Here is a 25,206-nt window from a genome sequence, read left to right on the forward strand (position 1 = left end):
TGAGATCTTAATATTAAAAGGACTAAAAGCTAAACTTTGCTAACAACTGTGTAACCTTTTTTTGCCTTTAAGGTATTTTGTTGTCATTCTAGTTAAATGAATAAGTATTGCTTCATGGCAACCTATAATCTTATTTAAGCAAATGCCAAAGAAACTTTCTTCTAACAACTTTCCAAAATCAAATTCAAAAAGGTGCTTTTACCTCTAGTTAACTCTGATATTTTCCAGAGGGCCCCCCTGGAACATGTCAGAAAAATTTTTTCTCATTGGAGAAAGTATTTAGCTAATTTGGCTTATTTATCTGATATATAATTACCTGCTTAATTACCTAAAAAGCACTGTCAAAGAGAATGATGCTAAACTTTGTTACTGAATGTTTTGTGTTACAGAAATATCCGAATTTCCTTATGTCAACTGTCTTACAGTAAGCTCTCATCAGATCTTTAACCATTGGCATTTGTAAGTCTTTTGTCATTTATAGTCACTATTTTATTACTCCTAAACTAGTAAAGAACTAGATTTCAGCAGAACAAGTATTAGTTACATAAAATCAAATAAACTAAAGAAGATGATTTTGTGGCTTTTTGTTTCAAATGTAGCTTATGATAAAGTGCTTTAAGCTTTTTCTCTTAAGCTGACAACAGTTTAGTAAATGACTACCTTTATAAGCAGAATTGAAACTTTATCTTTCTCTCTACCTGATCCCTCCAGAATTTAAAAACTCTCAGTGACTATTTCTGTACTTAATGGCAGTATGTTTATTTGCACAAGTTCAATAAGAATCGGCTTTCCTTGTAAAACAACCAGTTAAAAACACTAGTTATATTACCAAGGCTTTGACTGGAACATCATACCTGAGAGACACGTGTGTAAACTCAGATATGAACAGACAGCTTTAAGGAACTAAGGTTGACTTTATAAAGCCAACAAAGCCCCTTGGAAGAACTGGCCTGGTACCTTGCTTACAAAGTTCCCAGCAGCCTTACCAGGTGAGTAAAGGTCACTTCCTGGCAGGTGCAAGAACCTCAAGATGTCTTAGAAACCTCGAGAAGAGAAGAATTCACCCAAATCTACAGGTGCTGCAGGCAAAACCTGATGGCAAGTCTGGCTTGGCTGTCTGGCCTCAAGAGGCCTTTAAAAGTTCAATCTGAAATTCCTTACAAAAATTCCAGCAAAGCACATTTAAAAAAGCCTACGTAATCAATTGCTCTTCTTGCTGCACTTATGCAAATAATAAAGTCAACTGTTAACTATTTTCTTAACCTAGTTACTTCTAATAAAAATGAGGGTGATTTTAGAGAAAAGTATTGTTTCAATAACGCAGCCTTCATCTGTACTAAATCCTAATACTAGTCATTGAGACATAAACTAGATCCAGAATTCTAGCTTCTTCAAAATATCTGGCTATGATTTTCCAGATGTTTTAGTTTTCTCCTATCATTTCAATTAAAGTTTTACTATTTCTAGTTCTCATATTCAACCATGCATTCTTAATCTCATCAAGTTTGTCCTTCCAGAATAGAAGTGCCAACCTTCTGAGGCCCTCTCAACTAACCAGTGATAGAAACCTAGCTGCACCCTTTACTACACCTCTTCTCAGCATGAAGCAGCCAGAGCGGTTGTTGCCCCTTTTCCCTAGCAGCAGCTAGAGTCTCTATCTGTAGAGGAGAAAATAAGTCAGAGACCATAAGCTTAGACAGCATAAAGTGAAAGCCTCTGTAAAAAGCAAGGCAAGATATTTGCAGTCAGAGCAATGTAACTACATGCTACGAACCCGCCCCCCACGACGCCTCTTGTCAGCCAGAAGTAGCCAGATCAAGTCGTTGCCCATTATGACCAAAAGGAATGTAAGGTTGAAGGCACTGAGGGGAGGGGTGAGCACGTCAGACACTGATGATGTGCCGAAGTCCCCGGCTGCTGCCCCCTCCCAACCTGAAAGATGTGCCTTAGGCTAGCCAATCCTTGCGCCGCTGTAAATCTAGGCTCTGCCTCCCCCTACCTTCTTTAAAAACTTGCTACCTGCCCTGCTCAGTGTGACTTCCCCGGCCTGTGATAGCCAGACGGGGGAATATCACCCGGGAATGGCACTCAAATAAACTGCCTAACCCTTTGTTGCCTCTTGTCGCCTGCTTATTTTGGCTAGAATTTATCGTACACTGAGCTCAGCACCACCAGCTTCCCAGGCTCCTTTCCCTCCACTCTCATGCCCAAAGGTAAGCTGCCCTTCACCTGAAATGCCAACTTTGTCTCCCTTGTCCCTTAGGTAAAGGGTTCCTTCTTTAAGCCCCAGGTTAACGATCACCTACTTATGGGAGTATCCCCAAAGCTTGCAAAGAGCATTTGTCACTCATTCAGGGGAGAGTAACTCTTGTATGTTCAGTCATTCCAGAAACGCATTTTGTTTTGAGTGCCTACTGTGGGCCAGGCACTGGACTAGGCTAAAGAACACAGACCCTGTATAACCTTGGATTTCCCGAGATGATGTCCCCAAGGCCTGCTTAGGGCATGGCACTCGTCAGCCTCTTGTTCTTGCCAGTGGAGTGGTAGAGCCCTCCAGCTCCTCACCCAGGAACAGGTCCGTTCCCACCGAGACTGGGACTCCCATTTGTAGGGCAGCTCCTTGGGGAGCCAAACTCTCTGCAAAGTTCTGTTCTCTTCAGAAAATGGGTGTTTGCTGGTGTGCCCAGGAGACCAAGTCCCAGCATGAATTGTCTCGTCTTTCTAGAATGTTAATTTCACTCAAAGACTGGGGAAGGAAAGTTAGTGTAAGGTAAGTAATTTAACGTTATTTTTTACATTAGCTTAGTCATGGATATGTTATGGAGCAAAATGCTAAATTAACACACATTTTTCTTAGTTTATTATTTGAAGAGGTAATACATGTGTGAAACAAACTTTAAAAGGTATAAAAGAGCTTAGAATGAAAATTTAGCCTGGCTTCCATTCCAGGAGGCAACCACTAGTCCCAGACTCTTGGGAATTCTCCAAGCGATAATCTATACATGGTACAAGTGTGGGGTTTTTTGTTTTTGCTTTTTTGGCACAAAGGATCGCATAAAATACACACTACTATGCTTTTTTCAGGTAACACTACATCTTAGAGACCTTGTCATAACATTTTTGTAGAGTTATCTCATTATTTTAACAGTTGCACAGTATTACCTTGTATGGATGTGCTAGAATTTGTTAACCAGCCACATGGTAGTTATTTCCAGTATTTTCCTATCACAGACAACACCGCAACAAGTACAACCCTGAATATTCTTCATTTGTACATGTGTCAGTATGTCCCTAGGATAAATTCCTAGAAGTGGGTTGCCGAAAATACTAGATGGTCCACTTGCTCTGAAGAGCTCTGCAAATCTCTACTGTATCAGAATAGGTGTTTTTTCATCGCTTAGCCAATATACAATAGATAAGAATGTGATCTCAGACTTTCTGACCTCGGCCAATCTGATTGATAGGTGAAAACTTGTCTCTCATTAGAGTTTTCTATTTGCTTTTCTTAAGCCATGAAGGAGGTTGAGTACCCTTTATTTACTTAATATTTTTAGTGTTCAAGACTCATTTGCATTTCTTATTCTGGGAATGTTTCTTTATATCATTTGCCTACTTTTCTATTGGGTTGTTGGCTTTTTTCTTACCAATATTTAGGATTTCTTGAACTACAAAAGAAAGGTACCTTTTGTGGTATGAATTGCACATATTTCCTGCCTGGAACGTTGGTCTTTTTTATTTAGTTTGCCCTCTCCATAGTCCTTTGCCATTTTTTTTCTGTAGCTGAATTTACCTTTGCTTTTATAGCTTCTGAGTTGTATGCTGTACTTCAAAAGGCTTTCTCCAACTGAGGTGATTAAAAAATATTTTCTCATTAATCCTGTCCACCAACAGTTTACTGAGCTCTGACTCTGTGCTAAGCAGGGCTTCGGGGCTGGAGTTGCGGTGCTGAACTAAAACCATGAGCACGTGTTCTGAGGGAGTCCTTTTGCTATAGTCTTGCACATGTTTCCTGAGTACTTTCATGATTTCACTTTTTGCATTTAAATCTTTTTTCCTCTAGGAATTTAATTTGGTATAAACTGGAAGGGATCTGCTTTTTAATTTTTTTCAAACTGGGAACCCAGTTGTCCCAACATCATTGACTAAATAATTTCTTTTCTCTACTGATTTGAGATGTCAGTTTTATCATAAACTAATTTCCACAGTTAATTTTTAGCTTTTTAAGCTAAAAAGAAGACCTCAAAGAAATATCCTGTTCAAGCTTCAGCAGCTGACCCAGCAGACTGTTGTGTAATCTCTTCTGTTTTGGGGGCATTTGGTGGAAAGTCTGGGTATCATGATGTCTTCACAATAATAACCTCCAGGGTTGATAGTGCATTTCCATTTCCCAAGCAAGGAAATAAAACCTGGAGAAGTTGAGAAAGGGCCCTGATAGGCTAGACTCCTATTGTTTTATCTGCTCAGCACTTTCCTTCTGGGAATTGTCTGCCCTGTACACCCCATCCATCCGCTCTGGGGAATGAATGACTGTTAGCCAAGCTGACTGGTCCAGGGCCTGCATACAAGCTTAGCTAATCAATCTTTCTTTGTATCTGAAGTTTTAAGCTAGAAGGACCAGGCTCTGTAAGTAAGTAAGTAAGTAAGCAGACTAGAGAAGTAGAGGAACCTAATCCGCAGAGGGAGATGATGGGGCCTGAATCAGGCACTGGGGAAGGATAGAGGGCCAGTCCCCAAGGGTTCAAGTACACAGTTCTCTGTGTGCCCTGGCTTCAGCTGTATTCCTGTTTCTGTGTTCCTTGAGACTTTCCTATATCTTTAGAATAAATTCTCTTAAGCTCCTTTGACTTGGGTTTCTGTCACCTCCAATCAAAGGGATCCTAGAAAACAGCTGAAAATAGGCCTAATCCTGGAATGGTTTGTTTCCAAAGCCTTTTCTAGGGTATATCCCAAAAGGTGACCAGAATTCTGTCTCAAAGGGCACAACAGAGTGTGTGATTATGGCTCTAGAGGCCAGAGTCCTCAGCCATCCACTGTGGGAACCCAACTGTAACTGGTGGGGATTGTGCCACTACAGCCTCAAAGCCTGAGAAGGATGAATTAAAGTGTGATTTAGAAAAGTAAGATCTTAGCCTTTCCATTGGGCCCCTGCGTGAAGGTGAGAACAGGAGCTCTTGCCGATATTTAGCCGGCGTTTCACCCCTCATCTGTTCCCCACCCCCTAGGGTACTTTCAGGTTTCAGGAACTGCAGCTGGAAATCTGGAAGCTGACTTCTCGGTGTCTCTCACACTTGACCCTTTTCCATTCTCATTGCCAATTCCAAGTTTTACTGCCTCGAGCTTGAATTGTTGTAATAGAGCCCTAAGGTTATTGCCCTTGGTCCTCTGCAGGGCCTGAAATGTCCTCTCACATGTACACTAGAGTCCAAGTTCAAGTGTCACCTCCTCTGTGAGGCCTCTCTGACCCCTAGGATTTGGCCGTTGGCTGCTAACACAGACCTCCACCCTAAGATGATATTATGGGAGGCAGGATCCAGGGAGCAGCTGTGTGGCCAGAGGCACGTCAACAAGCTTAACTTTTTAAAGCCTCTGTCTCTTTATCTGTTAGATAGGATAAATAGCAGGGCTGTGGTGAGAATTCAAGCTAGTTCTAGAAATGGCCATTTCAGGGCTTGCATGTAAAAGGGAACCCACCCCATTCCCTCAGCTCTCTTGCCCCAATTTTCTGAGCAGGCTGTTAACTCTTTGAAGCCTGGGAACTTGCCTTACTCTGAGTGCCTAGGAGAGAGCATGGCATACAGCAAAACCTCAGTGTATGCCGGATGAATAAATGCATAAACAGAAAAATGAATAAAAACCCCTCTCTGCTCCTTTAGCCTCTGTTAAACCCCATATGCACATTTGCCAAATTAGGGCTCCCTTCGTTGGCTTTCAACACACCTTGTTTCTTGTTTAAAAAACCATCCGAGGTTCTGTAATACCTACAGGTTCACATTCCTTACTTCAGATTCAGGGGGTCTCAAGATCTGACCCTATACACTGTTTTGCAGCTTTATCTCCCATGATTCGGTACAACGCTTCTGAGGTAGCTGTTCTGTCAGGTCTGTTCATTGCCAGCCGCTTCCCAAAAGTATTCCCTTTCTTATCCCTGTCTGCGCCTTGATTCATCCTTGGTGATTCACCCTCACCAAAAGGCATTTCCTCTTCCTCTCTGCCTAACCACGTCCTTCCCATCTGTGGCAGAGAAAGCTATCAGTCTCCTAATATCCCTAAAGGAACTGAAAAAAGTCCCCGATAACTTCACCATTTACATGTTTGGGCTTATTTTCTTTCAAGACTTATTTCCATGCATTTAAAAAATATTTTTAAAATTGCTCATCGGGAGGCAGTTTTAAAAGGAGCACGTGGTTATTTCTACTTAGATAAGCAAAAAAAAAGCAAATAAAAATCACTGTTACCATAGGAGCCTGTGATTTAACCTTCTGGTCACATGTAACCTTTAGACATATTAATATTTAAAACAATTCCATCCATTGTTTACCAAGTTGACATATTGTGACCTATCAAATTTCTATTCTGTTTTATTTGGTACGCAATTTTTCAAAAAACATTTTTCATGTCATGAAGAAGGTTGGTAAAGATAGGTTGTTTTTATTTTAAATAGAAGAACAATATTCCATTGTTTGAGTGAACCATAATTTAGTTTTCCATTGTTCTGCATTTGGGTTTCTTTTTTCTAGTTTTATTTTTAAAATGTTGCAATGAATATTTGTGTGCATAAATCTTTGACCTTGTTTCTCAATAGCTCCTTGGGAGTATTACAGTAACTGTATTTCTTGAGTGCTTACCATGTACCTGGGCTGCACTGAATTCTCCTAACAGTGCCAAAGGGTAGATATTTTCATTCCCATTTCACAGATGATAAAGTCCTTCCCATCTGTGGGACAAAACCAAAGCACAAATCAGTTGAATAACAGGCTCACATGTCCCAAGCCATGATAGTGGGGTCCACATTTTTTTCTCATTATTTAATTCTATTTATTTTAAAATTTTTATTTATTTATTTTTGTCTCCTTCTCCTATTTCTCCCCTCTACCCAACCCTTCACCTGTGGTAATCATCAGTCACTTCTCAGTGTCTGTGAGTCTACTGCTGTTATCTTCAGTTTGTTTTGTTTTTAGATCCCACATATAAGTGAAATCATATGGTATTTGTCTTTCTCTGCCTGACTTACTTCACTGACCATAATACCCTCTAGGTTCATCCATGTTACCAAAAATGGCAGAATTTCTTTCTTTTTTACAGCTGAATAGTATTCCATTGTATGTATGTACTACTTCTTTATCCATTCATCTGTTGATGGGCACTTTGGTTGCTTCCATATCTTGGCTACTGTAAATAATACAGTAATAAACATAGGGGTGCATTGTGGGGCCAAAATTTAACCTGTCCAGTCTGACTGCAAAGTCTATGCTCTCAATTGTTAACTTTTTAAGGCTCTTTATACATATTGCCAACCAACTTTCCAGAAAGGTTATTCCAATTGCCATTCCACCAGCTGTTTAGGAATGTCCATCACTCTTAATTCTCCTTTAAGTGATTGCTAGGCATTCACATTGCACTTTCTGTGAGCTGTTGCTTTATGCAGTTTGCCCACCTAGCAGTGACGGTTACCATGGACCACTGATTAGTCCCGCTGAACTTCCAAGTGGCAGGCAAAGTGATAATGCTTCCCACAGAATTGGTCCACATCTACCCCATTCTGATGTGCAAATGACCTGAACAAATGCAAACACTATAAAATAATGCTGTTCTGCTGGGAAACACAGAGCCCTGTAGGCCTGCCTATTTGTGCAGCATCTAGAGGGACCTTCATCAGGGCGCCTGTGTGCAGGCCCTATGTAAGGTTCATGTTCAGAAACTGTAATTATAGGAGATGTGCTTTCTTCTTTGTCCTTGAGCTGCTTATTCAGGCATACCAATATAATTCCAAAAAAAAAACAACCCAAAAATTTGTTATGATTTAAGTAGAAAGGTAATACAATAAAGAAAATTCATTGATTTTCTTTAACATGCCAATATCATAAACATTCTGCAGTTAGATTATGGGTGGCGTTTTGGGCATGAACAATCCCCTTTTGGGAGACTGAGGACCTCTCATGGAAGCAACTGAAATGTATTTTCCTAACAGTCGGATGCCTGGTTTCTCCCATGGTAATTGATGCCTTCCACAGTGGAATGGAACTTCCACTGCTCACCTGCTCAGCAGCATGCTTCTCTGGGGTCCCTTAGATAATGACAAGAGCCACCACTCATAAGCTCCCACTGTGTGCTTTTTACACATGCCATGGTTTAATCTGCAAAAAAACCATGCAAGGTAGGTAGGATCTGCTCCAGTCTTGAGATGGGGAAGGGATCACAGGGTTAGTGAGAGAGCTGGGATCTGCAAACCCAAGCCTGTGCCCTTTGGCTGCGCCCCCACGTGGAGTGCTTGTGGAATGGACCCCTTCACTGTGAAGGACATCCTCCCTCTTTCACCAACTGGCTGGGCTGCATCCAAGGGAGAAATATGATGAATCAGAGGAAATTTGAAGAGTTTTAAATAATGTCTTTGCATATCACCGTGGGGATGAGGAAGGCTTCCCAGACTGACCGGGTATCTAAATCCATTCTTGCTTGAACTATGTCCTTGGGGAATCAGTAACACAAGCTTATGTGACTGTTCACACAGTCCATGGACACACCGCATGGCCCTTTCTTCTCAGCTTCTCATACAGGTTATAAAAGCCTGAAGGCCCTCCAACATCCTAGCAGATACTGTGGTAAAATATCACTTTTCCTCCTTCCTCCACGTAGTGTGAGGGGTCCAGAGGCAAAATGGTCCTATTTGAGCTTCTGTGTGGACAGGTCGGGGGCTGCTGGTCCCAAGCCCTGACGGCAGGGCAGGTCCTTCAGGCCAGAAGAGCAGCCGTGGAGGAGGGGATTGTGGCAAGCAGCAGGAGCGTCAGCTCGCCCACGCAGGGAGAAGAGGGTGTCCTAGACAGTGGTGCTGGGGGCAAAGGCTCTACTCTAGCAGGTGTGCCGGTGTTGAATGCTGTGCATCTCTTTTTAAAGTACTTGATGTATTATGGTGAAAATATTACCATAACTTTATTAGCTTGAGAGCTCCAGGAAAGGGTCACATCCTGTTCTTGGTGTTTATAGAGCCTAACCCAGACCACGCACGGGATCGGCATTTAGCAAATACTGGGATGACGACTGAGTAAGTCACATTTTATAAGCTGCTATATGTGGTTGTATATTACTCACTGAATTTATTTCTTCATGAAATATCCCTGAACTTCTAGTCAAGTCTTATTTAAATGTTGTATCTGGTTTGGTCTCACGAGTCCTGGAAAAATTAAGAAAGGAAATTAAGATATCTGTGCCAAATTGTCAAGGGGAAAACAATGAGTCCCCTGTCCTCCCCATCTCTCCTTTTCTCAGGCCAACAGAAACGATCACAATTACCCCTGGGGAAGGTGACCCTCAGGGTGAAGAGAAGCTTTGAGGACCACCTCTTTCTCGGATGTTCTCCATTTCTAGTCTTGGTCGAATCTAACTTTCATTTGATTAAGGAAAGCAGCAGTTTTCTCACCAGCACTCTGCCCGTATTTTAGATCTACTAGTCTAGTGAGTGTTCCAGCAACAGGCAGCAGCGGGCATTTTTATGGAACATGCACTGAAATAATCTGATCTGAACTAGAGCTGACATTGAAGTTTCTCATGGTCCTGTCTACCTGGCAGGTCTAGTGCAAACTACAAAAACCCAGAACCTAAAATATCCTGGCCTTTGTTATGTGCACCTTCTATAGTTTGCATTTTCTAATAATAGCTACCTACTTAATATACTCTGCTAGTTACATAAGTTACATTATTGTTAATCCTGACAACTCTTCAGGGTAAAATAGTGCTAAACCTACCTTTAGAGATGAGGCAACCAACACAAAAAGCTTGTAATTTTTCCAAGCTGGGACTCCAAAAGGTCACAAGCATACCTAAGTTCGCAGTGGGCCCCCTTATCTCCACGCATCAGATGGCTACTGTTATGAGTGACAGCTACTTCACCTCTAAGCTAATTTTCACACTTCTTTGTTTGCTGAATTATTTTTTTTTAAGGGTCAGGGATTTCTTGGAGGTTCTTTTTCTTTCTTTTTTAAATTGACTCTGTATGTGTCAATCAAAACAGTTGGTGCATACGAAAAAAGTTTTAGAACAGGAGCTTGGAAGGAGTAATAGGAAAATACATGGAAAATCAAAGCCTTGGCTGGCCAAGAATTACATTTCCAGTCCTCCATACCTGCTATCCACTAGGAATCTACACGCAGAACTTTCTCATCCTAGGGTGTCCTCCTCTTTCCTCATTGCCTAGGTTGGTTTAAATCCTGACTACTGCTCAAGCCTTCCCCCTCAGGCCTCGCCTCAGAGAAAAAGCTCCCTTCATATTCTGGTAACATTTACAGTCCCTGTCTGATTGCTCCTTTGATCACTTAATCAGTCTGCCTTGCATTTTTATTTAAAAGTGCCCTAAGCTTTTGTTTTCCATGGTTTTCACTCTAAAGAGCACCAGGGCTAAAGCCAAAATATGTCTTTTGACCACTTTTGTAGCAAGACAGTGCTATAAGTTGCTCAGTAATATTCAATCAATGAATAAATAGGTGAGAAATAAATGAAATTGGAATAATTCATGGGGTAAGTAGATTAGGATGGTTCTTGTAACAATTGACATGTTTAAGAAGTACTTTAGGCTACCCCGAAAATGAACTAAGATACGATATGAAAAAGAACTTCCAACATCAGCACTCTCGGGAAGACTCATGACAGAAGATGATCAGCAAAAAAAAAAACTCCAACAAAGATCCACGCACTGCCACAGGTGTAGATGCACTCATCCCACCAGTTCTTGGACTTGCCATGGGAATGATGAAGGAGATATCTAAGCTGGCCTGTGCATACAGTAAAACAACAAATTGGACTGGATCTATACTGTTGGAACTCAACCAAGAATAAGGAGAAGTGCAAATTGTAGCACTCCAAAATCTTACAACCACAGACTATTTATTGTTAAAAGAACATATGGGATATGAACAGTCCCCAGGAATGGGTTGTTCTAATTTATCTGAATTCTCTCAGACTGTTTAAGTTCAGTTGGACAATATCCACCATATCATAGATAAGTTTTCACAAATGCCTAAGGTGCCTAACTGGTTTTCTTGGTTTCACTGGAGATGGCTGGTAATTACAGGTATGCTTTGGTTAGGTAACTATATTCCTATTATGTTAATGTGTGTGCACAATTTAATTAGTAGTTTAAAACCTATCCATGCTGAAGTTACTCTACAAGAAGATATGTCAAAGAAATAATCAATCTTCCCAGGTTTTCTTCTGCCTGCTACTTCTATAGCTTTTCTTCTTCCTACCTAATCACAACCTTTAAATAGAACTCGTGCCACATGTCGAATTTACCGAGTATCATAATTCTTCTAAGTGGTAAAGACACCTCAAGACAAATGCTGGACATAGAAGCCACAGGGCATAAATATGCAAAGAAGTAAAAAGCTAACCTTTTCAAACAATAAGGCTTCTCTCTCACTTACCAACTTGACATTTCCCTGTATGGCCCCGGAAGATGACTGGTTAGCCAGAGACGGGTAAGATTCCTCAAGGGAGGAACAACCTAAGGCAGGCACAGTCGCAGGGGGCCATCTGGTGAGAAAATGGGGAGCAGCAGAGGTGAGGCTTAGAACCTCCCCCCTCATGTTCTGAGAGAAATCTCCTGCATACATGGATGTTTATTGCCCTTGTCTAGCTCGGATTAACACATAGTCTACAGGCACACACCTGATCATCTACATTTGCTCTCTTACAACACTAAACTCTGTTTTCTACCTTTATCTCGTATCTACCTACCACTTCAGCATTTTATTAAAAATAATAATAATAAGAGAAATGTGGTATCCACATATAAATCAAGTTTAAAAATCAAATGAATATTCATATTTGAACTGTTTATAGTTCATAATGCATGAACAAAACCGAAAGCTTCTGTGATGACTGCCCTTGTACTGTTCACCATGTAACTTATTCACTATGTAAGAATTTGTACTCCATGTAAGAATTTGTTCGTTATGCATCAGAAGATTGGAGACTGACGAAAATTAGGCTTGGGGTGGATTAATGATTGTGCATTGAGTATTGACCCCCCTATACAGAAATTTATTGTTGTTAACAACTATTTGATCAATAAATATGAGAGATGCCCTCACACACACACAAAATATATATATATAAACACACTTCCAATTGTAAAATAAATAAGTAACCGGGATGTAATGTATAGCATAAGGAATATAGTCAAAATATTGTAACAACTTGGTATGGTGATAGCTGGTACCTAGAATTATCATGTATATAAATGTTGAATCACTGTGTTGTACACCTGAAACTAATGTAATGTAATACTGTTGTCAACTACCCTTCAATAAAAAAAAAAAACTCAAAAAAACTAAAAAAAAAGAAGTACTTTAAAGTTTATGAAATGTTTCTCATGCAGTCTCACTTGTACCTCAGAATAACCCACAAAGGAAACTGGCCTGAAGAGGTTAAAAGACTTGCTCTTGTAACCCAGATTCTTTTCCTCCAAGACTTGTACTACTTCATTATGGGTGAGTCTGAAATACAAAGGTAAGATTAAATCTGGAGACAGATCCCCACTCATGAAACATCCTCACCAGCAGAGGGCATAAGAACATGCATGGGTCTTGGGCTAAGGTTTGTATGCCTGCCTAGCCACTTTAAGACCTAGGTGACCTTGGGCAAATAGTTTTTTCTGAGCCTAATTTTTCTGCACTGTTGATGACAATGCACTGCCTGCCCCCTTGCACAGGGCTAAAGATTATAAATATTCTGTGGCTGGGAAACAGTAGGTGAACAGTAAATTGGATCTCTCATGATCTCCATTAAGAGGATCATAGGAGCATAGTGGAGGTTAGATACTGATTCTTCTTTGATGCTTTAATAAGCATTTGAAATCAGTTTGCCTATTTGACACTGAAAATAGGCAAATAATTATATATAACAAATGAGCAAAGAAATGAATATTGATGAAAAAAATTTAATAGCCAGTGCTGGCAAGCATGTGAGGAACTTTCTGCAATGGGAAGCCTTAAAAACATGATATGCCATTTGCCCCAGCTTAACTTCAGAAGGTATTATTGGATGGTGGCCAGATTTAAGGATATCATCACCACTCTCTCTGTAACAGCAGGAGCAGAGACAATGTAAATGTTCAATGTAGGGCACAGGCTTAATAATTACATTCTCTCCACCAAATTGAACACTATGCAGTCATGAAAATGATGCTGTAGACTATTGTAGGTGAAAAGATGATTGCAACATGGCTAGCAAAACTCACAATACTTAAACAGCCTGCTTTAGCTTTTGTTTAAAAATACACCCAGAGCAGAAATAAAAAACTTAACAGCGAAGGAGATGACAAATGCTTTTTAAATTCTTCTCTTTGCTTATCTTCTCTGTTGGGCAAGAAGCATTGATCAGTTTTATAATAAAAAAAATAGTTCTTCCTTTAACAAGAGCTGTCATTTATTTAACACTGTCTGCCAGCACAACAGAGCCAGTGGTCATGTAAATTAAGTTAATTGTAATAAAGTGGCTTGAAAGTCTCAAGGTAGTTAGTTAAACAAAATAATTAAGATCCTAATGAAATTTCACAGAGCTGGTCACCAAGCTTCTACTTAACTGCTGTAAGGCTGCTATAAATAGAAGCCAGGCTCCACTTTTTCAAAAGGCCTAAAAAACGACATAAAATAAGATATGAGCAATTGTTCATGTAAGGGCCATTTGCCATATTTGTCCTAAGCAAATGTAACCTGAAACTCACCCGTATCTCATACTCCAGGTTGGCCGCACCTCTCAGGACAGCGTGTGTTTGCTCTACATTACTCAATTTACGTTCCTGAACTTGAAATGGAGTGGAATTTCAAAGTAGAGTTACCCCTTGGCTCCAGGGCTGAATTTAAACCTTTAGTTAAACTAATCCCTTGATCTTAAACACGTTGCTTCTCCCTCAGAAAAGTGTGTATAGAGTTTTCTTAGATGTCACAGGGCTTAATTCGGTGTGGTAATTGTTTCTTCCTGCATTTGGTAAGTGACCCAAACCGCACAGGAAAACCGGCACACGTTTTCAAAACGCTCCTGGTTCTCCCCTTTCCCCAGCCAGGACAGGCATTTGTTGCGGGGCGGGCTTGGGTGCAGCATTCTGTGACTCCTGCCAGATCTGGACTTGCAGCTCTGGAAGAGTTAGCAAGTCCTAGGACAGGAGCCCATCCTTGTAGAAACCAGGGTAGGTGCCAAACGGATGTTTATGAAGTGAGTGACAGTAAGTAACTGTCCATACTGTTCCCAGTTTATATGGGAGAAGAGATCATAATCCACAAAAATTGGCAAGGTGACAAGGAGGAAAAGGTGAGAACATTTTAGCTTACCTGGATCGTCATAAGAAACGGAGCACATTTTAGGGCCAGAGTAATATTGGCCTTGGCTAAGAAAGAGATGGAAAGGGTCAGCACCAATCAACTGCGGATGTGTAAATTAGCCTGGCCACGTTGAAGGTGTTCCCCTGCCTGGGCGCTTCTGCACTCCGGGGCTTGCATTTATCTCAGGGGCTGGAACCTCGGCCGGCGAATAAATGAGACACAACCTCAGTGGTTCACAGCTTTCAGGTGGGATTGTCCACATAACGGGTAGTGGATCTGCCCATATAACTATTAATAAGGACGTATTTCTTGAGGCCGAGGGAAGCGCGCGGTCCGGTTAATAAGTTCATAGGCTCTAAGTAACTCTGAGTCGCTCCAAGTAACTATCCTGCAGACCCACAACTCTCCCGGGAACACCTCCTCACGCCGTAACTCACGGGGTTCTGCTCGCACCCCCAGTTCCCAGTCCGAGCGCGGCGGGGAAACACGCTTGCCTCCCTTTGCTGGCTCCCGCGCGCCCGGGGAGCCACCAAGGGTCCCGCAGGAAACTCGGACTACCTGGACAGCCCCGCACGCCCTCCGCCTCGCCATTCGCTCGGCCTTCCTCCTCCGGAGCCCCTCGTCCCCCGCCGCCTGCCTCCGCGGGAGGCTTTGTTTTCCTCCCAGGTTTCATTCCCCACACGTGATACTGTGTTATTGCGAAGAGCGCCACGGAGCGCGAGCGCGGGGCGCGCGCACCTATAAATACGGGGCCCGGGCGCGGGAGCCGGAGACCGCAACGGCGAGGAAGGCCTGGGGCCGCACTGCCCGGCCGCCAGCCCGCCAGCCGCGCGCCTGAGCACCGAGGGGCCAGCATGGCCCGCCCGCAGGGGGGCCGGACCGCCGCGCACGCCGCCCGCGCCCCGCGCCCTGCCCAGCCCGGGTCACCGGCGCTCGCGCCCGCCGCTTAGCACTCGGGCGCCGCTGGAAACATCGCCGCAGACGGACACAATGGCGGCGGCGGCCGCCACCGCCGGCTCCGCCGCCTGCAGCAGCAGCTGCGCCGGCACCGACGCCGCGGGCACCGGCGGATTGCAGCAGCCGCAGCCGCAGCCCCCGCCCGCCGCCTCGCCGGCCCCGCCGCCGCCCGAGCCCCCCAGGAAGCCGCGCATGGACCCGCGGCGCCGCCAGGCTGCCCTCTCCTTCCTCACCAACATATCGCTGGACGGACGGCCGCCGCTGCCGGACGAGGAGTGGGGCGGCGGCGAGGAGAGCGGCGCGGCCAAGCCCGGCGTTGGCAGCGCCTGCGGCGCGAGGACTCGGCTCAGCCTGCTCGCCGCCGCCGAGCGGAGCGGCTGCAACGCGCTCGCCGCGGCGGGCACGGCGGCGGCGGCGTCAGCGGCCGGATCGGGCCCCTACTTCCCGCAGCCGTCGCCGCTGCTGCCCATGGCCCCCGGCGGCCACGCGACGGTGCCGGGTCCCGCGGCGACCCGGGGCTTCGCGAGCCCCCTGGGCGCGGGCCGGGCGTCGGGGGAGCAGCTGCAGCCGCCCCGGGCGGCGCCTGCCGCCGCCTGCGCTCAGCCGCAGCTGCCTGACGGGCGCGGGGGCGCTGGGCTGGAAGAGCTGGAGGAGGACGATGCCTTTAGCAGTGTGCAGGTGCCGGCGGCCGCCTTCTTGGGCTCCGGGGCCCCCGGGAGTGGGAGCGGCAGTCGGGGCCGCCTCAACTCGTTCACTCAGGGAATCCTGCCCATCGCCTTCTCCAGGCAGACCTCGCAGAACTACTGCTCCCTGGAGCAGCCGGGCCAGGGGGGCAGCACCAGCGCTTTGGAGCAGCTGCAGCGGTCCCGGTGAGTATCCCCTCGCGATGTGCGTCTCACCCGGCGTCCCTGCGGCTGGCCTCTGTTGCGGGACGCCGGCGCCCCCACTGCCCGCGCCCTGCCGTTTCCCGCGGCTTGGGGAGCGAATTCCAAAGCCCAGGGGCACGCGAAATAGGAGGGTCCCCGATGAGGAGTGTGTTTTCACAGCACGTGTGTGCGGGCGCCCGGCTCTCGCAGAGCAGAAGCGTCACGCTGCTGCAGTGGGCGCTGAGTTAGGAGTTGTGGGAGCGCATTGAAAAGCGGCTCCAAAACCTCCCATGGCGAGGAGCTCATGAACTTCCAAACCTGGGCCAGACCCGGAGACGCGCTGTCCCCTCGCCAAGCGAGACTTGTTGGGGCGCAGAGTCGAACAGTGGGTGCCGCCGGCTGCCGAGAGGCACGTGTGAGACGTTTGAGCCCGAATTCTTCGCAGACATGCGGTGGATCCCTTCTGAGAAGTTCCTGCCTGAGTTCAGAGTATTCCTGTGTCTCAGTAAAACTTGGCATTTTCCTAAGAAATGGAAAGCCCTTACATTCCCTTGAACCGAGCCTTGTGGGAAGGGGACAGGGAGGAAATAGGGTTTGAGGATTCTTTTTTTACCATTCCAAGATCAATTTCCTAGAGTTGTGTAAAAACTTGTCTTGGCTAGCTTAAGTCATCTGCAGGTATTGGGCATTTTGGCAAAAACCTGAAATGCTGGACCTTTGCTTCTTCAGGAAATAGCTGGAGCTTGTCACCACAGGTGCAGGGGACAGTTGCCAGTTAGGTCTGTGTGGGACAACTGGCCTAGAGGTTGAGAGAGAAATGGAGTGAGGAGCAGGGGGGAAGTGCAGGCCAGTTCGGGGAGGGAGCACCCTCCCTTGTTAATAAGGCCTCCTGTGAAGTTAGTTATAGGGTAGGCTTCACCTTGGCTCAGTTATTTTAACCTCCTGGGGCCTCAGTTTCCCCTCTGAGATTGGACCTTGTCAACATTTCACAGGCCTCAAGATGAGAAAGGAAAACATTTTCTGTTAGAGCTTCTCTGCTGTAATGCTCATCTAAAGCTCAGGCTGTTCCCTGCTTAAGTAAGGTGGCCTATTGGGAAAACTTAATTTCCTCCCCTAACGGACAAATGGGGAAGAATGAGCCGGGCTCATCCAGAAGTTTGTTCTGAGTCTCTTTACCCAAGTGTGTGAAATCATGACGGTGCTCAGCATGTAGCCCTGAAGTGTGAGTGCACACAGGCTGCTGGCAGGGGCGTGGAGCTGGGCAGTAACCTGGTGATTGCACGGGTGTGTTAGCAACAATGGTCCTGGCTTTTCTTGTCCGCACGCATCTCCCATTAGTAGGTGAGCACACGGAGGGGAATCCGTTCCTCTCTGGGGTTGGTGCGTACTCTGCAATCTTTGGGCAGCTTTGTGTTACTGCTTTACATCGCATACTGGCTCAAAGACTCTGTAGTTTGAGTGAGCGCTCAGCTGGTCCAGAGGCCCATGACAGGAATTGTAGTAAACATACAGGTTATTCCAAGCCAGTATGTAAGGCTGGCCTGTATCTCGCGGTAGACAGATGGGTCCCTGTGTGAAAAGCAGCTGGAGGTTGGATTACCACACTTTGTGTCCAAGAATCTCATTTCAGAGGGTCTAGAAGATCTTGAGTGTGAGTATTTCTGACCCGGAGATTAGCCAGAATTTTATCTCTAGTCCAATAAATATGAACCCCTTAGATGTTTTATTGACCTCCCCTATTGTTTAATGTGAATAACACATTATGATCAGTTAGTCAATATAAGATGCTTCTTGGCCTGACAGTCATGTTTGTCTTACTACTTCAGAATTATCTGTATCCGGCAGCTTGTTAGCTTTTCTCCCCCATTTTTCCATTAGCTGTCAACAGAAACAGCATCGAATTTAATGTACAGGAGGTAAAAGGGTAAAACAGGAATTTTAGAAAGGTCTTGAAAAGCTGGCTTGGCCACTAGCTGTTGGAGTGGCCATGAGCTTGAAATACCCTAGGATGCTTTGTTTCCTCTGCCCAAGAATCTTGTCAGTGGCATGCTGCTCTTAGATCCCTAAAAAGTACTGTCACCTGCCAGGACAAACTCCTCTGCATATGGCCCTGCCGCTGTGGAGAAGGGCATTTGCTTTCCTGGTGTGCCTCCCTTTAAGGAACCCTGATAGACTGGGTGGTTCCATATACTACTTCACGGATTTTCTTCTGGGATATTGTAGTTATATATCAAATTATACTTTTCTCAGATGTATCTCTTGCTATTTAAGGAATTTCATAGCACCTTGCTACTCAGAGGTGTGGGCTCTTGGATCTCCAGCTTCACAAGAGCCCTTAGAAATGCAAACTCTCAGGCCCCCCTGGATTACTCCAGGGCAAATCTGTGTTTTAACAAGATGGGCAGATGATTCATATACAAATGGAAGTTTGGAAAGCACTGCCAAATTGATCTGAAATCTGCCTTTTTTTAGTGAACTTGAGATTTTCATTTAAGGCTGTGTTATAGGTATATAAAAACTAGAATTTCCCAATCTGAAATCATGACACAATTAACTTTTTTGTTACTTTTGTCTGGACACTTATAAAACCAATCACAATTATTGGTTGGACTTCCAAACTTTGAAATAGGGCAGGGAGGAAAAGTTTCTGTGCCCAAATGCTGGCACAGATGTGCCGATGGACTTATGACGCTGGTCTCTGTGCTTTGGGCTGGAAATTTGACATCACAGTGAGCCCTTCCAGCCGCACTATGTGTAGGGTCTTTCACAGACCCAGTGTTGGCCAGGATGGGAACCCAGATCTTTGACATCCAAGCCTGGTGTCTTTCCCTCTGCCACTTGGCTGGATCATGGTGCTTTGCATGCAGTAGGCCCAAGGGTAATTTTGGAGCTGTTGGCTGGAGATGTTTGCCTGGATGTTGCAGGCTGGTCACATTGATGTGATTCTATGCTCCCTTTCCTAGCCATTTCCCCTCTTTGTTGGGGCCCCAGCTTTACTGCTACCTACTAGCCTCCATTGGTGCATCTAGGGGGCCTGGAACCGTGACCTGGGCATCTCTCAGCTGGTGGGCAGGGCTCCGGCCCTGGGAAGCCAACACGCTGGACTTTCCTCTCACTGGGCTTTGCTCTCAGACTAGGTGTCAGAGGTGGGAAGCCAAAACAGTGCCTTCTGGCTTGAAACCCTGTGTGTTCTCTGGGTAGTGAACTGCTGCATGAAGGTGTTAGTAGGTGAAAGAGTGAATTTGTAAAGTGTATTTTAAGGTTTCCTTTCACTTTGAAAGTTTCATCTCAGGTAGCAGCTGGCAGTAGTCCTGGGCTCACTTCCTGGAGCTGGATGGCAGACAGAAGCACATAACGTCAAGCCCAGGCAGACTAATGTGTGCCACCAGGCCTGACAAGAGGCATACTTGGTGACCAGGGCAGTAATTTATAATGACATGAGGTTTTGGTTCTTAGAATACCAGTGTTAGATGGTGCCTTGTGGAGAGTCAGGTTTTAAAGGAAAGAGGGCATGGGGTGCAGAAGAGCCCCAGGTGTGGGGCTTGAATACTGGTGCTGCCGTCTGGCCCCAGGCAAGTTGCTCAGCCTTCCGGGGTCTGTTTACTCAGGAGCACCTTGGCCTGCATCTTGAGCTCCTCAGGTGTTCGTGTGCTGACATCTATCTATTACTGAGGGCTGACTGTGTGTGGGCTTGTAATAAACACTCTAAATCTGGGCTTCTCAAATATAAATGTGCTTATAAATCAAGATCTGGGGATCTTGATAAAGGGCAGATTCCGATCCAGAAGGTCTGGGAGGGCCTGAGTCTGCATTTCTGACGAGCTCCCTGGGAGCAGATGGGCCTCCCTGTGGGGAGGAAGGCTTTACTCCGGCTGCTCCTGCTGGAAAGCCCAGGAAACCAGGACTTGGATGTGAAATGACCTGCTCAAGGTCACTCAGCCTTTGGGGCAGAGCTCAGGCTCCGCCTGCTGGCTTTGGAGCTTCTAACCACCCTTTTGCCCCTCCTAGTGTAGAACCTGGCCTGGTTTATCTATAGTCCTATCTTTCTGGACAGAAAAGCATGAGCCGACTAGGGGATCCACAACCAGAGTAAGAGGGGGAGATGGACATTTTTTCCTGACGTTGTCACCGCCTTGCTTTGTGACTTCAGGCAAGTCCCCACTCTGTGTTCCAGCTGTGCACCACCTGCACCCTCTGGATTTTAAAATTTCTTAAAGGACTTTGATCTCCTGTGCAGTAAGCAAACCCCAGTTACTGTGGAGACATCTTTCCAGCAACATGAAGTACGAAGGCCAGAGCCAGGCCCTGCTAAGGACGCTTACCCAAGGCATGGCAGAGGCCAAGCCCTGCTGGGGGCTGAGGCGGGTGGCGAGGTTTAGCCGCTACCCGCCTCCTTGCACTCAAAGCCTGTAATGCTGTGGGTGAACTCAGAAGGGAAAATAAACGGGAAGCCTGCTCACTGCTGGCACATCCCCAGAGAGGGCAGCAAGTTGAGGCGTGAGCTGTCGCCCTCCAGGAAGCAGGGGGAGGGGGTGGGGGCTGCAGCATGGCTGTGCACTGTGTCCCCATAGCTACCTGGGAACTCCGCCTGCTGGACTTTATTCCATAGGAAGGAGAGTTGTTAGATGGGAACAGGGCCAAGGGCACATGGCCTTTAGAGCACACGGGGTGGGGAAGGAAAGGTAGGTGAGGCAGGTGAGGTGACATGAGGTGGATCAGGAAGGCCAAACCTGAACTTGTCAGCCCTGTGCCCTGGGCCTGCCTTCCTCAGCTGGTGACCGGCACAGGCCACTTCAGTTTGGAAGGAAAGGCTTGGGATGGGTGCTGCTGCTCTTCAGGTCTAGTGCTCTCAGCAGCCTGCTGCAGGGACTGGGGCACGTTTAGCTTAGGGACATGTGGGAAGCCGACCTTAGAATCAGAAGCGGAAGTGGCACTGGGTTTGTTTGCGTGGTTCCAGTTGGCAGTATTTGCGCTCCTGGATGGGGGCATGAATGAGTGGTGCCTGGGTAAGAGAACCGCCAACAGCACTGTCAGCTGCGTTCCTCTGGCGGTGGAGGGGGTCTGGCCAAGCGGGAAGCCACAGCTGCCCGAGGCGGTCCATTCCCAGCCAGCCCCACCCCGAGGCAGCAGCGACCTGCAGTGACATTCGGAAGCTGAAGGGTCTCCAGGCTTGCTGAGTGCTTCTGTAGACATTGATTTCAGCCGCGTAACAACCGGAGGGGCAGGAATCCAAGGTCGCAGAGTGGACAGAGGGTGACCTTGGGTGCTTTACCTGTTATGTCAGTAGTGGAGGAAATTCTAGTCTGGGGGCTTAATGCCTTGCATCATTTATTCAAACATGGAACATGATGAATATCAATTATGAGGCGCCAGGGTGCTAATCACAGAAGATGCTGACATAACATGTGGGCCCAGTCTGGGTTCGGAGACACATACACACAGGCCAGTTTTTCCAGTGATGATTTGGTTAGAGGTGAGGTCGCTTGAGTCCCCACCAGGGCAGGGGGCACTCCATGCCCTCCCTGTGGGACCGGGCTCCATGTCTTCACACAGTGTTTTTATTTAACAGTCAGGTCCCAGGCATTATTCTACGCACTTGGGTTTAGTGGGGATTGAATGAGTTCACATTCATTACAGCCCTTCCTCAGCACTACTGTATCAACCCATGCTGAACCACAGAGAGGCCAATTTCCTTGCCAGGTTCCTCAGCCTGCAGTGGGGAGCTGGGGCGGACCCCCTGCCTGTGCCCTCACCCGCCTCACTTGGCTGTACTGGGGTTTGAGTCAGGCTCACAAATGCTTGTTTAACTGGCATCACTGACCTGGGTAGAAGGTGACCTAAATGACCTCTAAGGGTATTGATGATCCTTATTCAGGTTTCTGCCTTTCCGTCATTCAGGGAGGACCTCTGTGCATGAGGGACCGGAGGACAGTCCAGAATGGACAAGGTTGCCCGTGGCTACAGTAATCCAGTCCCTCCCAGAGCCTGCCCTGAGACCCCTTTTCTCAGTCACATTAAATCCCAGTTACCTGTGTTGTCTCTTTTATGCATCTGGGCTTTTATGTGCCTTATGTTTGCAGTGTGGTGGATAGGCATGCGAGTCTGGCACCCTGGGAGGAGTTGTGTTTGTGGCCCTGGCTCTGCCACTTGCTTGGTGATGAGGTTCTCATCTGTGAAATGGGAGTAACACTGCCTTCCTGGGTGTGTTTACTCTGTCTGGGCCCTCTGTTTCCACCTTTTACCCCTAGCCCAGGGGTCAGGACTCTGGCCCATGGACTATTTATAAATAATGTTTTCTGGGAACAGCCCTGCGCGCTCATTTCTGTATTGTCTTTGGCTGCCTTGTGCTGCAAGAAGAGAATTGAGTAGCTGTGGCAGAGACCATGTGGTCTGCAAAGCCGAAGCTATTTGTTCTCTGGCTCCTTACAGAAAAAGGGATGACCCCAGCCCACCTCTGTGCCCTGGAGGTGTGGGCTGGTCCCCTGGTCTCTCTGTCCTTGCCTTCTGGAGGCTCCTGGCTTCTGATTGGACCTGCCCACTTATCTCCCAGTTGACAGAGAGGGGGGACCTCTGTGAAACCCCCTTCTGATCTGTCAGTTTTAAATTCCTTGTATTTCGTGTCTGGCTACCCTCAGGCACCTCCTGCCGAAACTGCACGTTTCTCCCCATGCCTGTCAGTTCCATACTGGTCTGGCTTTCCAAAGGGTGCCCCAGGCTCTGGCATGCACAGTCTTCTCCATGGGAAGGGTCCCCACCACGTGCCCCTTCCTTCCTTTCAGACCCGCCACCCTGCAGAGCCTTCCTGTATGGCACTGAACTTGCTCTCCTTGGGTTGACTTTCTTCCTTCTCTGGGGTCTGTGCACATGCGCCCAGCTTTGGCTAGGGGGTTGCTTACAAGTGATGGGCCTGGGGCTGGCTCACAGCAAAGGGGAGCAGCTCCCTCTGGAGAGCCACCACAGAGCCAAACACAGCCCAGCGTCCCTGACAGTGTTGGTAAGGAAATTAGATCCCAAGACATTGGCAAAACTTCTTAAAAAATCTCATTAGGACACCTTTCTCCTCAAAGCCCTGCTTATCCTGGTAACTGCTCCCCCGACCCCAAAATAAAACCTCAACTTTCTAGGTCTTTGATTTCCACCCAGCAGTCACTCCCGACCCTTTATTTGGTGAAGCAGCCTACCCCCCCACCTCCTGCTCAGTTCTGCAGGAGCAAACTTCCTGACTTGAATGTTACTGTCCCTGTCATGGGGGTAAAGTGAGGCAGGTCATGTAAGTGGCACCCCATCCCACCCACCCCACCCTACCCTACCCATGTCTGCTCTCTCTCCCACTGTGCCCCCTCCCCAGGAGAGGTAACATGTAAGCAGTTCTGAGTACCTGCCATGGGCTGTGTGCTCCAAGTGCATTATTTCATTTTATTTGTGCAGCAGTCCTGTTAAACAGGGCTCAAAGCTATGGGGACTGAGATGTGGAAGGGTTAACAGGACTTGCTAAGGCCTCATCCAGAGCTAAAATTTGAACCCTGATTTTTCTGGCTTCTGTGCTGCATTTCTGCAAGACCTGGAGTGTTCATAGCTGGCCTGCTCCTGTGGACTGAGGAGTCTCTGAGTTGGTTGGCGATCTGAAATCAGTCACAGTGGGAATGTTACACTACAGGAATCAGTCAACTTCACAAGTCAGGGCTTTTTCTTTCCTCCTTGGAGAAAGCTGGTTTAAAAGCAGTATGCCGAGGGCCCAGCACAGCACACATCTTTTTGTTCCATTCCCCCCTTGGGGGACTGCAAAATAATTGCTATCAGAGGAAGTGTTGAAAACCAGATGTTTTTATAAGAATCTGTTACTTAACATAATTTTGTGAATTTCCCCCAAGGGTCACCACCATCCATTTTCTACCTCAAAAACATATCTGGCCCTTTCAAGTTTCAGCCTATGTGCAATTTAAAAACCAAACCTCCCAGACACCGTGGGGCTCACACAGATCACTTAGTATTACATGTAGAAATAACAAAATCATTAGCTGCTATTCTCTTGTTACAAACTATGTAATGTTATATTTTTATTTTTGTTTGGTTTTTAAAAGCCTCCAAGAACATATAATCAATCAGGGTTTCCTGGTTTTTTTTTTCCCCTTTTTGTTTGTGTCAGCATTTTGGATAATTGCACAGTTTATATTCAATGGGGTTATCATTAATGTGGTTTGGGGCTTATTGCTGTACATTAGGCACAAAGACTGAAGCTTATAAAGTAGAACATGCAAATGCTAGAAGTTTAGGACTTGGGATATTATAATAATATGTGTATGCATGAAGGAAAGGGCCCAGTCTTGTCCCCTGATTTAAAAGCCAGGGTGTACTTAAATCTAAGTTAAATTCCATGATAAATAAATGACAGACCATTCATGAAGAAACTAATAAAATATTTGAGAATGCCAAAGATTTCTAGGTGCCTAGCACATTGATTTTTATTTTAAAGCACTTTACTGGTTGACCCAATGACTCCTAAATGTCTGCTCTGATTGTCTTAGGAAGGGGAGAGGGGAATGTGAGGGACTGGAGGACAGGCAAAGTCTATCACAGAAACTGGCCTGTTAGGTGATAGGCACATGACTAACCTGATGTTGGAAGTTCATTGTCAATGAAATACTGTGCTTCACTGAGTTGAAAAAAGTTTGTTTTTGGAGGGGAATAGTGAAGAAGGAAGATGAGATTACAAATGTCCAAAGTAATTGAGAGATTCACTTTAGCCATCATAAGACAAACATTGGATCATGTAAGGTCTGCTTACTTGTTCGGGGCTTTGCAGTTCACAGAGAGCTTTCATCATTGCATCAAGTCATTGTAAAAAGGCACCA

The 25,206-nt window shown here is 46.0% G+C and overlaps 1 protein-coding gene and 1 long non-coding RNA gene across 5 annotated transcripts in view; one reads left to right on the plus strand and one right to left on the minus strand.

Moving 5' to 3' along the window:
• Nucleotides 1-6,623: 6,623 nt before the first annotated feature.
• On the minus strand, nucleotides 6,624-14,580 carry LOC118922725 (uncharacterized). Its single transcript, XR_008998317.1, has 2 exons — nucleotides 13,937-14,580; nucleotides 6,624-9,388 (listed from the first exon to the last, which is right to left on the minus strand). It is a non-coding gene; the product is annotated as an uncharacterized LOC118922725 (long non-coding RNA).
• Nucleotides 14,581-15,292: 712 nt separating this feature from the next.
• The window catches only part of CABLES1 (Cdk5 and Abl enzyme substrate 1), a 118,724-nt gene continuing 108,810 nt past the window's right edge, over nucleotides 15,293-25,206 (plus strand). The window contains exon 1 of one of the 4 annotated variants that reach the window (XM_036905771.2): nucleotides 15,293-16,357. In XM_036905771.2, the coding sequence (XP_036761666.2) occupies nucleotides 15,522-16,357 (836 nt within the window). In that variant the 5' untranslated portion in view covers nucleotides 15,293-15,521. The remainder of the gene's footprint in view (nucleotides 16,358-25,206) is intronic. The other 3 variants (XM_036905770.2, XM_036905769.2, XM_036905768.2) reach the window with 3 other exon arrangements.

Source organism: Manis pentadactyla, chromosome 6 (assembly GCF_030020395.1).
Source record: "Manis pentadactyla isolate mManPen7 chromosome 6, mManPen7.hap1, whole genome shotgun sequence".
Taxonomy (NCBI): Eukaryota; Metazoa; Chordata; class Mammalia; order Pholidota; family Manidae; genus Manis; species Manis pentadactyla.